The 14,776-nt window shown below is 36.9% G+C and overlaps 1 protein-coding gene across 1 annotated transcript in view; it reads right to left on the reverse strand.

Moving 5' to 3' along the window:
• The window catches only part of UNC13C (unc-13 homolog C), a 657,134-nt gene that overhangs the window by 59,709 nt on the left and 582,649 nt on the right, over positions 1–14,776 (reverse strand). Inside the window, exons 26-28 of the mRNA XM_061431239.1 lie at positions 13,543–13,666; positions 11,708–11,764; positions 6,067–6,147 (exon numbers count right to left, since the gene is read on the reverse strand). Coding sequence (XP_061287223.1) covers positions 6,067–6,147; positions 11,708–11,764; positions 13,543–13,666 — 262 coding nt within the window. The remainder of the gene's footprint in view (positions 1–6,066; positions 6,148–11,707; positions 11,765–13,542; positions 13,667–14,776) is intronic.

A 14,776-nucleotide genomic window follows, 5' to 3' on the forward strand; every position in this document is an offset into this window, starting at 1 on the left:
CCACTGCATTATTCTTGCCTGGAGAATCCCTGGACAGAGGAGCCTGGCAGGCTACAGGATCACAAAGAGTCAGATGTGACTGAGCACCCATGCACACAAGTAGTATGATGGTTATATTTATGAAGAGTTTTCTATACAATAGGAACTGTTTTCATTATTTTATATGTGATAACTCATTTTGTTTATTGACAATACATTCTTAAGTCCTAATAGTACTCCCACAAGAGAGGACAGTAACTTGTATACTCTAGTCTTTCTCTCTTGAGTTCAGTTCAGTCGCTCAGTCATGTCCGACTCTTTGCGACTCCATGAACCGCAGCACACCAGGCCTCCCTGTCCATCACCAACCCACGGAGTCCACCCAAACCCATGTCCATTGAGTCAGTGATGCCATCTCATCCTCTGTCGTCCCCTTCTCCTCCTGCTCCCAATCCCTCCCAGCATCAGGGTTTTTTCAAATGAGTCAGCTCTTCGCATCAGGTAGCCTAAGTATTGTAGTTTCAGCTTCAACATCAGTCCTTCCAATGAACATCTTCATTCAAGCTTGTGCTTCCTCCAGCCCAGCGTTTCTCATGATGTACTCTGCATATAAGTTAAATAAGCAGGGTGACAATATACAGCCTTGACGTACTTCTTTTTCTATTTGGAACCAGTCTGTTGTTCCATGTCCAGTTCTAACTGTTGCTTCCTGACCTGTATACAGGTTTCTCAAGAGGTAGGTCAGGTGATCTGGTATTCCCATCTCTTTCAGAATTTTCCACAGTTTATTGTGATCCACATAGTTAAAGGCTTTGGCAAAGTCAATAAAGCAGAAATGTCACCCACTATTCTGCTACTCTATCAGTGCTATTCCTCATGTAGTTCCAGATATTTTCTTTACATTTATATCCACTTTCTGATGTTTGTGAAGATTTCCCACCCTCATAAAGGAATACATTGCTTCACTAATATATGGGTGAGTGATGAGGGGCTTGAAAGAGCTTTGTATGAGGTATCATTTTCTTTATCTTAAAAAATAAACAGAGATATTTGTATTTCTTGTATTCTTCATGAGTGCAAAAAAAAAAAAAAATGAAAAAGTAGAACATTTCAGACCTTAATGTGATTTGTGAGAAAAAAAAATATAGAACTACTAACTAAAACATCAGGATACTGTCTGCATGGTTAACAAGCCATCCCTTTTATAATCCAAATAAAAAATGCTATAGTCTTCTAAGTATTCATATTTGCCAGATATTTGAAGATCTTTCACACACTATATTTACTGGCTTATGGAAATATGCTAATATTTCTTTACAAGTCTGCTGGGAGATTTTACTTCTTTGGTTACATGTACCATTTTGGTAGAAATTTCCCATCATCACTCTCTTTCCTTCCAATACCAGTATCAGACTTCTGGAAAATTCATGCAGATGATCTGTTTTGCAAATTTAGATATAATCATCACTTGTTTTTAACAACTGAGGTTACTTTAAATACTTGATAGTTATTTAAGAAATTATTTTTTAAGACAATAGGAGTCCTCTGTAATATACTGGATCATAATATGCTACTTCCTCCCTTTTGCCAGCAAACTGAAGTTCAGATTCTTGGTGTTTATGCTTCACCACTTTGGGTCCAAGTCAATGTGTCTCTTCTATTCTATATATTCCCTTTATTTCTCAACCAATCTTGATATCCTTCTACATTAGCCTATTTGAAGTTTTTAGGCTACCCCATACCTCAGTCACATTTCACCCAAGCTTTTCTCTAAGCCTGTGATGACTTTCCGCCTTGCTTTCCCATTTAATGATCTGAAACCTCCTTCACCAGGAAGCTTTCCTCTAGCCACTCACAGAGAATTCATCACCCTCTCTGCACTTCCCAGTACTTTGTCAGTAACTCTCATATTTTATGGATTGTGGATGTTTCTGTTCCTAAGAGCAAGATCTCTTTAATTTTCAGTCACCTCTTTACTGCTTATCATCTTTGTTCCACACGGTAAGCTCTCAAATAATGATTTCTGAATTGCAGTACTCCAAACTAGATAGGTTGTTTGGTTCCTCCCGTGAGCACCTGAAGTTTAAATAATGCAAAAACAATACTTACAAATGATTAAAGACAACATGCTAAGTAAGAAACAGCCACCCAAACTGACTCTTGAATAATGGATACCAGGATTGTGTAGGACTTGGTCAGGGTAAGAGCCTGAGAGGCATAATATTCCATGTCCTGTTATTTGTCTGGAATCCTGAGTATCAGAAATGGTGTTATCTAGGATTTTTCAAGGCTGTATTTGAATAGATATTCATAGTTAGTCCACATTCTCCCCTGAACACCAAGAAATGCAGATTTCTAGAGGGCCCTAATGCATGTGTTTATTTTCATTTTTTATTGGACTGCTTTACAATGTCGTGTAAGTTTCTACTGTCCATCAAAGAGGACATATACATCCCCTCTTTTTTGGATTTCCTTCCCATTTAGGTTACCACATAGCAGTGAGTAGAATTCCCTGTGCTATTTAGTAGGTTTTCAGTTATCTATTTTACATGTATTATCAATAGCGTAAATATATATATATGTCAATCCCAATCTCCTAATTCATCCCACTCTCTCTTTCTCACTTGGTATCCATATGTTTATTCTCTACCTCTGTGTCTCTGCTGATTTTTTCAGGTTCCATACATTTCAGAATGTCATGTTTAGGTACAAATAACAAGTGTTCCAGGGTAATTTAGAACGTTGGAAAAAATACAACCAGCCAGTTTTCTTCCCCTATGTTTTTTGAACTTCATCAGAAAATAACTAGAGCATGGTTCAAAGTTAAAAAAATTAAAAATTAAGTCTTGAGATTCACGATACAGTCAAGAGTACATGCTGGCGGAAAAAGCTCTTCTTTTTTTCTTGGAAAGAAACCCACATTTCAGGGACTCTCTTATAAGTCCTGAATCTTCCTGAGATATGAGTTTGAGACTCCAAAGCTCAGCTTTAAGTAGAGTTTCTGCACTGGCCTCTGCAGCAGCTTGCACATGTTGATTAAGTTGTTGGCTGTTTCAGAGCTGTTGACTTGGCTCAGTGTTGGCAGGTAAATGTAATGCCTCCAAGGCCAACCATGCTAGCTGCAGCAGCTCATGGTAACTATTTATTGTGCCATGTTCTATACTTTTGACTTATAGTTGAAACTACCTGTGACTGGTATGCCAAAATAACCCAGTCTAATTAGAATTTTAGTATTTAAGTTAATATTTTCATCAGTACCTGTGTAGAGGTTGAATGAGTTCATATTATTTTAAATCATTAGAAAATAATCTAAATAACTAAAACATGGTATTTTAATTTAGAAAGAACTAATCTATCTGTAGGGATATCACCCATTTTGGCTTGTTGCCTTTTCCTACACCTTGTTAACATTTAGTGAAATAAGACATAGAAGCAAGGGCACTGATTTTAGAGTTTGGCATCTTTTCTCAACTCTGCCAATTACAAGTGACTCTGGACTTAGGCAAACAATTTAAACCTGCTTTTTCATCTGTAAAATGTGAATGATCATTCTTGGTGTACCTAACACCCAGGATGTTTCTAAGGATCAGGTGAGAGGATGTATGTATGTGAAAGATGACTGAAAGAATGCACAACAGTATTTCAGCTACTGTCTACAAACTCCATAGCATCCTCTTCCTTCAATTTAACTTTCTCATGTTCAGCTTATTTGCTTAAATTCACCTAAAGAAGAATTAAGGATCATGTTGTCGGCAGCCTTTGGGAATTAGCCTGGATAGTGTCTACTACTTCAATATAAGAATGTCTTTCCCATGAAGTCTCCACCTGATAGTATTCCCTTGCTGAGCCCCCAGAAAATACTGAATCACTAGCTCAAGACTACAATTCTTTTAAGTAGTATTCCTCTTTCTCTTGAATTCCTTTGTAGTCACCATTAGAGGCAGTGCCTTGTAGTATAATCAGGGTAAATCTCAGAATCAGAAAAGATAAAAGGGAGCCCAGCTTTGGCAAACTGACTTCAGGGCCATTGGAAGAAATATTAGGTGACTCTCCTTCTTGGCAGAGGGGCAGAGGACAGGAGTAAAAGGCTCTCAAAGCAGGTAGAGTGGGTGTAGTCTGGAGACCCCAGAGGAAAAGCTGGGGAGTAGTGAGACTGAAGACCTGACCTCAGGTTCCGAGGTTCTGAAGGACCAAGGTCAGACTCCAGTCCTGGGAAACAAGATAATGACATGGACCCACTTACTGGATCTTAGATACCAGGCTGCTGCTGCTAAGTCACTTCAGTCGTGTCCAACTCTGTGCGACCCCATAGACAGCAGCCCACCAGGCTCCCCCGTCCCTGGGATTCTCCAGGCAAGAACACTGGAGTGGGTTGCCATTTCCTTCTCCAGTGCATGAAAGAGAAAAGTGAAAGGGAAGTCGCTCAGTCGTGTCCAACTCTTTGCAACCCCATGGACTGCAGCCTACCAGGCTCCTCCATCCATGGGATTTTCCAGGCAACAGTACTGGAGTGGGTTGCCATTTCCTTCTCCAAGATACCAGGGAGTAGTCTTTCTTTTAAAGGGCAAGGCAAGTGTCTGGTCACTGAGGCTGAACTAAAGTATTACCAATGACCTGGGCAGGAAGACAGTATAGTTGAGATGTCAACATGTAGACCAGAGGGATTTGTTTGGGTATCGGGATTATCCCAGAGTTTGGGCAGAACTAGTCTTGTAGGAGGTGGTCATCTGTCCCCATCAAGAAGAACTAGAGAAAAGTTGGAGTTAGGGGACATGGGCCAGGTCTGTCAGTACAATGAAGGCCATTATCTATTTTCACAGAACACATTTTTCTTGTTCTCTTAGAGTCATACATTGACCTAATAAAATCTATTAAGGGCTGAATTCTGATTCTATAACCATATTTTTTTACCTGTTTAGTGTGTGCCCCAGAGTTATTTTTTTTCTCCTAGCACTGTCCTCTGTAACCATGAGTGCTGGTATAATTCCAAAGGGCAGTCATTTCTTACACACATTTATGGAAATTCTTCTTAAAAAGAGCTGGTTTTGTATTTTTCCTTTCTTTCATGTTTTCTATTTTTAAAAATGATTTTGCACAATATTTATATACTTCCAGCCCATACTCTGGATACGTCTTTAGAAACTCCATCTCTGTCACCTCACAACTTTTATTTTTCAGTTTTTGCCACTGAAGCAGCAAAAGATGTTCTCTTATTAAACGCTGAAACTGCAAAAATCATGAGGTAATAGCTCTGTGGGGTGTCATATAGAACTCTGTTTTAATGACTCCTGTTGTAATATCTGTTTCTATCCAGTGAGATTATTCTGTGCTTGGAAAATGGCTTCTGGTAGCTCACAAGTCTCTGCTACACTTCCTTGGTAAAAGGTGCTTCCTCCTGTGAAGCATTCAGACATTGGACACAGTCCAAATTTAGAAGATGGATTAATATCTCACTCTTTAATAAACTTTCACATATAAATATTAATATTTATATTAATAAATATTATTATGTATATACATAATATATGTATATACACATATGTATATACATCTGTAAGGGATCATATGAAAACAATTCCGACATTATGTTTTGAGATCTACCTATATTTAACCCACACTACAATAACTTTTAGGCCAAACTTTAGCTATGAAACATTGATGCACACAATGCAATGCCTTTGGGTTTTCAGCAGAAAACTAAATTATTATCTTTACTGAGAGAGAAGAGAAAATTGATTTTCCAAAATAATTTCAACAAGCATTGAAAACACAAACAGAAATTCCATTAACTCTAAGTCCCCTGAAGCATCTATTGATATTTAACTGGACTTTGGAGGTATCTGTCTTTCTTTGAAAACATCTGTTACAACATAGATTTCTTACCCATTTTATAAAGGTATACAAAGAAAGCAACTCTAAGGGTAAAGTAATATGGATATAATAATGACATAGTATGGGCTAAGTCTAACACACTCCCAGAATGTCTGTATACAACTGTCTACCATGTCTATGGATGTACAGCTCTACAGACACACATCGGGGGTACACTTCTCTGAGGGTACATATCCAGGGACTCTCTAATCTTACCTTGATGGTAGCCAGGACCACCTCCATTATACCACACTGTCTTGCTGTCAGACCCTTGGCATCCTCTCGAATCATGTGCTCCTGGAAAACAGGTGAACAATTTCTTATAAAATTACCAGTTCATTTGTTTAAAAACTGTTTTCAAACAAAATGTGTATAATCCTTGTATACAGATATTTCCCATTTGAGATAACTTTTTCATATGAACACATTTAGATGATGATGATAATGACAATTTTGTCAGATATTTAATAAAAATTCATTTTGCCCAAAGAAGAAATACTACATGTTAACTTAAAAAGCAGTGCTTTGATTCATATATGGCTTTATTTTTCACCTGCAAAGTAATGTTATGGGGTGGGGAGAGAGAATCCTGGAAAATGTGTGTCCAAGTTTTTCCACATTAATCTCTGCTTTCTGTTCTGTCACACTGAAGAAGGTCAACCTTGGAAAGGACTTAAGAGGTAAATTTTAGCCTCATTCAATTATTACTGATAAAATCTACTTTAAGTATAATGCTTTCACTTTACTCACTTTCTAGGATCCCCTTAATGCTCAGTCATTAACAGGAAAATTCCCAAAGAATTAACTGAATTCAGTTCTGGAGGTTTTTAATATTTTAAATTCAGTTATCAATATTTTAGAACTGATTTCCATAATAACAAATTTTCCTCATTGTTCACTATGAACTCTGTCTTCATCTAAAGTTATTTAGGGAAATGATGGTAGAGGACAACAATAAGGAAAACTTGTCTGGAGAAAAATTTTTAAATTCCTAACCATCTGCCCAGGGCATCCACTATTCTAGTCAACAGCATTCAACAAATATTTCCTGAGTGCTTACTACGTGCCAGTACTGTTCTAGGTGACTGAGATATATTGTTTCATAAAAGAAAGACTTTTGTCCTCCAGAGCTTAATTTCTAACTTAGATAAGTGTGTCTCTGTGAATCAGAAGGAAAGTCAATATGGGTGGACATAGCTCTGAGAATGCATGGCTTGGTCAAGGGATCAGTGTCTTTGTTCAGCAATAAAAAGTACCTCTTTTTCTATGGGGCACAGCAAGTGGATCATGGACCCCAATTCAGCCGTCATTCACTTCCTTTGTGGGATACTTTGTGAAATGTACAAATTGTACAGTCACACCCAGTGGTTCATCTTTCTATTCCAATCCTTATGTTACTCTGTCATTTAGCAGGTGCCATGACTTTCTAAAGATAATCCCTATGTTTTACTCACTTCTGCAATTTTTAGTGCCTGTCGTGGCAATTATCACCTGCTAGGCACTCACTATGTTTTTGGTAACTGAGTTGTACTTCTTCAGAATGTCTTAAATGATTCCATATGCTTGAATGGAATCACAAGCCCTTGAATATTGTTCAAAACTTGGTATAATGCTACATTCACAGTTTATACTTCTGCATCTCACTGAATCTTTCTCTGATGTGGGAATTTCACCACCAACATACGAGTCCATTTAATATTTTAAAAATAAAGATATTAAATACCTATTGAGACTCAAAGAATAATGGGAAATTTTTGCAAAATTATAGACAGAAATGCTTGAAGGCAAGTAAATAAATCTCTCTGGCTTTGTCAATCTTGACTGCTTTTCGGTGTGGTCACATTTTTTAATAGATGCTAATAAATAATAAATGTTGGTACTACAGAAAAATACAATTCTTATAAGAAATGATTAACAACTTATTCAAATAAGGTAGTCTCTGAAAAAGGCTGTCAATGTGTTACTGCTTGCTTACAGGAAATTCATTGTCCCAGATGTATTTTTACTAACTGGTTTTGATATTGTATCACCTGTCCATAAAAATGTTATGCCAGATAAATCTGATCCCATAAAATAGTAATAAGTTGGGCATACTTACATTATAAAGTTCCAGAGGATGAAGTAGTATAGAATATGTAAAAATCTGAATAAATCCTGCTTAACAAATTAATTCTAAATCATAGTCACAAGCAGAAAAGAAATTAGTTTCCTTCGTTGTTCTATGTTCCTTGATTCTGTGTTCTTTTAAGTAAGGTAGTCATTTGTTAATATTTCTGTACAGGATTGCTGAATTTACTCATTAATACTATTATTTCAAATGACACTTTACCTGTGGATCCAATCTGCTTTCAATCTAATACATGAAAAAATGAAAAGACCCAGGATTTGAAATGAAAATGAAACATTGGAAGCAACATTCTAGTAAAATATGGGAAAACCATTTTATAAAATTTGCAGTTCTCCCTAGAAGAGAACACAGCCAATATTCTTTGACAAACTGGACCAATGTTTTCTTAGGTCATTCTCCCGAGGTAATAGAAATGAAAGCAAAAATCAACAAACGGGGCCTAATCAAATGTACAAGGTTTGACAAAAAGCCTACAGAATGGGAGAAAATATTTGCAAGTAATGCAACTAGGAAGAGTTTAATTTCGATAATATACAAACAGCTCATACAACTCAACAACAAAAAATCCCAAACAACCCAATTGAAAAATGGGCAGAAGAAACAGACTTTTATGGTTAGCAAAGGGGAAACATGACAGGGATGGATAAACTGAGTCTGGGATTCTCATATACACATTAGTAAGATAACTGATAGGGACCTACCATTAGCACAGGTAACTCTACTCAATAATCTAAATGGTAAAAGAATTTGAAAAATAACGGATATATGTATAACTGAATCACTTTGCCGTACACCTGAAACTAACACAACATTGTAAATCAACTATATTCCAGTATAATTTTTTTTAATTTTAAAAAAGATGTAGTACATGTACATAATGCAGCAACATGGATAAACTTAGATATTATCTACTAAGTGAAATAATCTGAAAGACAAAGACCATAACGTGTCACTTATATGTAGAATGTAAAATATGGCATAAATGAACCTATCTACAAAAGACACAGACTCACAGGCACCGAGAACAGACTTGTGGTTGTCAAGGGGGAAGTGGGTAGAGGAAAGATGGAGTGAGAGTTTGGGGTTAGCACATTCAAACCATTATATATACAATGGATAAACAATAAGGTCCTACTGTATATCACAAGTACATCTATTCAATATCTTCTGGTAAACACTAATGGTGAAGAATTTTAAAAACAATGTATATATATGTAAAACTGAATCATTTTACTATACAGCAGAAATTAGCACAACATAGTAAATCAACTATACTTCAATTAAAAAATGGTAGTTCTATATTTTGGCTACAATCTTAATCTTTTACATAACAATATAGAAGACTTATTGCTCAGTAATTCAAATAATAATAACTAAATGGACCAATAACTTTAAAAACTCGAGGAACAATAATAGAAAAAATATGTTTTAAAACTAAGTTGTTTTTCTATCACCTATGAACAACAGGATTCTATTTTTAGTCCTTTGGATTATTTCAGTCTTAATGAATTAATGCTTTTAGGACATTTTATTCATAATATGCTTTTAGTTTATTATAATCAAGAGAATTCACTGAATTGAAGAAATTTTGAGGCCACTAAAGGGATATAAGTGCTGTGGTTTCTGCAGACTCTGATTTTTCCCAGGTAGCATACATATGCCCACCGAGGATCCAGTCTCTCTCTCACTTAGTGTTCATAAGATTTGAACAGGATTGACAGCACTCCTCAGCTCAGGTGTGGGTATGTGAATTAAGCCCAATGGTATATGTCATCCCCCAGGCCACGGTGGTTGGCTTGGGAATGGTGATAATATTGCATTAGCACTGATGATGCGCCTGTGGACTTTGCTAGAATTTCCTGCATCAAGGTGGGTGTTCTTTTCTATAAAATTTCAAGTTCAAAAATGTTAGATATAAGCAGAGAACTGTCCTCCAAACAGGAAAGGAGGATTGTTAAGGCAGTAAGTCAAACAAGGGAAGAACAGAGTCGAAAGAGTAACTGGCTTCTGTAACATTGTTTGACTTCCTAATCAAGCAGTGATGGAAACCAGAGTTAGCCCAGAACTGTAAAATTTCATGGAGCTATAAATTCTTTCCTTGCTTTTGTTAGTCTGGCTTTCCATCACTTGAAACTGAAACAGTTATAGCTGATAAAGCATTCAACTCAGGAAGCTGAAGCTGGAGGGGATGCAGTATCTGTTTCCTGATGTCACACAGATCTACACACACTGCCAAGGCCATTTCTTTTGTAATAAGGGACTGTGATGTTTCACTTTTCCAGGTTTTCTATGAGAAAGTTAAATGCTGTATAAATCCATTTTTCAAAAGAGGGGATAGAAATCTCAGGGAGGTAATAAAAGGGATCAAGAAAATGATAGAGATCCAAGATCCAAAACAATAGTTTGACAATGGCATCTACCTTCTACTTTCCCTCTGAACCACCAACAGCACTGAATACTTGTGAGAAAAAATCTCATGTGATGGTTCTGTCTTCTAAATGGATTATTGGCTTTTAACTTTTCTTCTGACGAAGGGGACAAAGCAGGTGATATAACAAGGTACTGCCATTAATGGGCATCTATTTCAACTCAGTAAGCAAAGGTGCAGTCACGTGGATGATCTTTACCCTGTTGTGTACACACAAAACAGCCCCAGTGATATGTAACCCTGAGCTTCCAGCCTGGGGAAGAGACAAGAGAATGCCCTCTGTGAGTGGAAAGAGGCATACTCTTTGCAGTTACCATGCAAAGATATTGAATACGTTATCATCACAACAATCCTATGAGCCAAGGGTTAACACTGTCTTGACTTTACAAATGGCAAATCTGAAAATTAGACATGTTCAGTACTTTGGCCAGTGTCACATATTTGGAAGCAGCTGAGGTAGAAGGTGGTCAGTATCTGGAACCTACCCCCATGCTACACCATATTCTCTCAAGTAGAAATAGAACAAGAACATATATTTCAACTACAGGTACAAGTTTGGCCTATATGTGGCCCATGGATAAATGAATGTATAATAAAAAGTGGTATGTACTTACAAATACAATATTATTCAGCCTCTAAAAGGAAGGAACTCTTGTTATATGCCACAACACTGATGAAACTGCAGGACGTTGTGCTAAGTGCAAAAAGTCCGTTACAGAACAACTATGTATTTTAACCAGTCAAATTTCTACTCTAGAGGGAAAACAAATCTGAGGTTCCCTAAGCAATTGCAAAGTCCTGTGACTCTCAAGCAATAATAACGGGTAGGATTGTTTATATAGCAAATCCTTGTTATAATGGGGTTGATTATCTTGACAAGCTCAATGTCTGCTTTGATAAGTTTATTTTCCTGCATTAGGTTTCTTGCCTGAAGAGTTCTCTAGACTTTACTGGGTTTCTGTGGAGCACTCTTTGCCTTTCTTCATACAAAGCCAATTCACTATAAAAATGAAAATATGCTTTCTAACTTATTTCAAAACAGTAATCCTGAATGCTTCAACACAGTCAAAAATTCCCCGCTGCCCTACAAATTGGAAAATACAAAAAGATATACGGTGTGGGGAGAAGAAGAAAGCACAATTCAGTCCCTCCATTTTACTCTAATTTCTTCTTAAAACAGATTGTGAGACCTGAGACACACATCCTTAGTCCTTCTGTATTGGATATCACTACTAACAGGAGGTTGGCTTCTCACGGAACTGTAGTCAGTGCACTGCCTTTCACAGACATATTCTTATTACCTTCAGTTTGGAGAGTTGTCCCAGATCTTTAGCTGCGATGAAAATCATCTGGGGTCCCTAGGAACACACACACAGAAAAGGAGAGAGGCAACTTGTAAGATCTTCAGTAACAAAGTCGAAATGTAGTCAATAGACAGTGTTCTCTATTTTACTGATTATGTTTGTGACTTGTGACTTTTATTTTATATGGCCTAAATTGGTCTATTTTACAAATTGGATCTGGATACCTAGCACATATCTAGGGTTGTATCTGGCAATACAACTGTCCTCACAAGCATCCCACTTCTGGAAGTTTCACTGAGTTACTGCTCTGGCAGCCAGTTTAGTGTACAATGTGGATTACATCAGTGAGCTTACCTTTTATTTATTTATTTGTAGCAGAGGTAACTCCTTCCCTCCACTCCCTACCCCTTAAAATAAATTACACAAAATTTCAAGATCCAGAGCTGAAGGTGGAGTTGGTCCTCCTGACATGCCATCCAAACTGTCAGAGCCCTGCCTTCTTAACTCCTTCCTCAGCCAGAGGTTTTTCCCTAGCACCTCAAGGCCCTGTGGAAAGCTGGAAAAACATCAGAATAAACATCGGAAGCACTACCAGAATACTCATTAGTAGCCTAGAATGTAAATAAAGTGTGTAAGTAAAGCAACCCAACTTGCAGGTTGCCCTGACAGCCTCCCCTATTGGCCAATTAAGTGAAAGCTAGCTGATGTTAAAGAAATACATTATGTATTATAGGAGAATAAGACGTAAGTGTGTATGTTTCTAACTGTGATTTGGCTACCCATATGTGTAGGCTATGATTATACCACATACTCATGGCATGAAGTAAAACTCGAAGTCATTTATATTTAACACTCACTGTCTGGTGGTAAATCAACAAACATGAATCTTTGCACCTTGGAACAATTTGCAAGAAAATATTTTTTATATAATTTCACTGGCTAAATTTCACTGAATGTGCATGATTAATGGTGTCAATATATTCGTTTATAATTACTCATTATTTATATCAACTTGTCTTTCTCAGTCACCATAGCAAGTGCTTGTTAGGGTTATTTCTTTCTTTGCTTGGCTCAGGATATGTGAACTGAGCTGGCTGGTATATGCAGTTGATCACTGTCTGACTTTGCTGTCATTGATCTTTCTAGTTCCTTTTTATTTCACTGTGTCTGATACAATCATGTCCATCAAATCCACTAAAAGATATCACCTATATTTATGTCCAAGTGCAAAGGTGATTGATAAAAGCAAAAGGTTAAAAAAAGATTCCAGATAGCAGGGTTAGATTTATCGTCTTAAACTGTAAAATTGCAGGAAGAAACACTGCAAGCATATTCTAGCATATATCTGTTCCTCTGGGGTGAAGTTTCATAATGAAATTAAATAAAAAATGATTTGTGTAGATGAGATAGCCCCATAAGTTAGGCTTTGATACATTTTTTTTTAAGAGAGAAAGTTTGAAATATCAAGCCAGTGTGAAGTTTGACTACTATTTCCACTATTTAAAAATGATTTGTAGTGGGGGTGGTGGAGAGTTGGATTGAGAATTTGAGACTAGCAGATACAAACTACTATATATAGAATCGATAAACAACAAGGTCCTGTTGTATAAGACAGGGAAACTATATTCAACATCCAGCCATAACGGAAAATAAAACTGATTCATATAAGGAAATGTCATTGGAATGATCCTTGCTAAGCCATTGTATATCAAACCCTTTTCCCCCAAAATGAATTTAATTACTATTTCATCTGGATCAAAACCATTCATTGAAACAAAAACCAATTAGATGGGTTATTGGAAGTATAATCAAACATGAGTTTGAATACTTACTGTTTGATCTGTCAGAGGAGGGAGAACAATTTGTTTTTCTATTTTGTTAAGAACTAGCTTCCACAATTCTTTCAATACTCGCTTCAGGACTGTTCTCTCACAGATCTTTGCTGAGAGACTTAATCTGAAATAAAATACATAATTGCTTAGGAGTCTCTCATTGAGGTATCACCTTATTTTACTGATCACACATTCACATTTTTCAGGGCTGAGATTCAGATACCTGAATAGGCCTTTATAATTTTCAGATGCTAAATTTCATTTACTGAAAACAAAATACATAATGTAAAAAATCTGTTTCATCATATTTTGTATAAATCATTGTTTTGTAGAAAATGAATTCAGAGTATTTCTTTGCTTAAATTGCTTCCCAAATTGACATCAAGGCTCCCAAAGTACATGATTTTTTCCTGCATTTCAGGGTTACATGCCCCATGTTCATGGTACAGGCCAAATACCAAAGAAACACATTTTCATCACTAACTGGCACTGGATCTGCACAATGACATGGAAAACCTGCATATGATTCACTCAAAAGCAAAATTTACTGCTATTTTTTTTCCAGTTTTCTTGAGATATTAATATATAACATCGTGTAAGTTTAAGGAGCACAAGACAATCATTTGATAAATGTACATATTGTGAAATGATCACTACAGTAAGTTTAGCTAACATCTATCACCTCACAGAGTTATGTTGTTTGGCTATAGTAAGAACTTTTAATATCTACCCTTAGCAATTTTCAAATACATGATACAGTATGCTGCTGCTGCTGCTAAGTCGCTTCAGTTGTGTCAGACTCTGTGCGACCCCAGAGACGGCAGCCCACCAGGCTCCCCTGTGCCTGGGATTCTCCAGGCAAGAACACTGGAGTGGGTTGCCATTGCCTTCTCCAATGCATGAAAGTGAAAAGTAAAAGTGAAGTCGCTCAGTCGTGTCTGACTCCTAGCGACCCCACGGACTGCAGCCCACGAGGCTCCTCCGTCCATGGGATTTGCCAGGCAAGAGTACTGGAGTGGATTGCCATTGCCTTCTCCATGATACAGTATAGTTTCCTATAAATACTATACTATATATATATATGCTATCTATTACATCCCCAGGACTTACCTTACTGGAAGTTTGTATCCTTAGACTTTACTCATTCCCAACAAACACAAATTTGTTCTCTGAGTTCAGATTTTCTAGATTCCCAGTTCACCAACTGTGATAGGCTTAAAGTATTTACCAATTC

This window comes from Bos javanicus, chromosome 10 (genome assembly GCF_032452875.1).
Source record: "Bos javanicus breed banteng chromosome 10, ARS-OSU_banteng_1.0, whole genome shotgun sequence".
In the NCBI taxonomy this organism is placed as follows: Eukaryota; Metazoa; Chordata; class Mammalia; order Artiodactyla; family Bovidae; genus Bos; species Bos javanicus.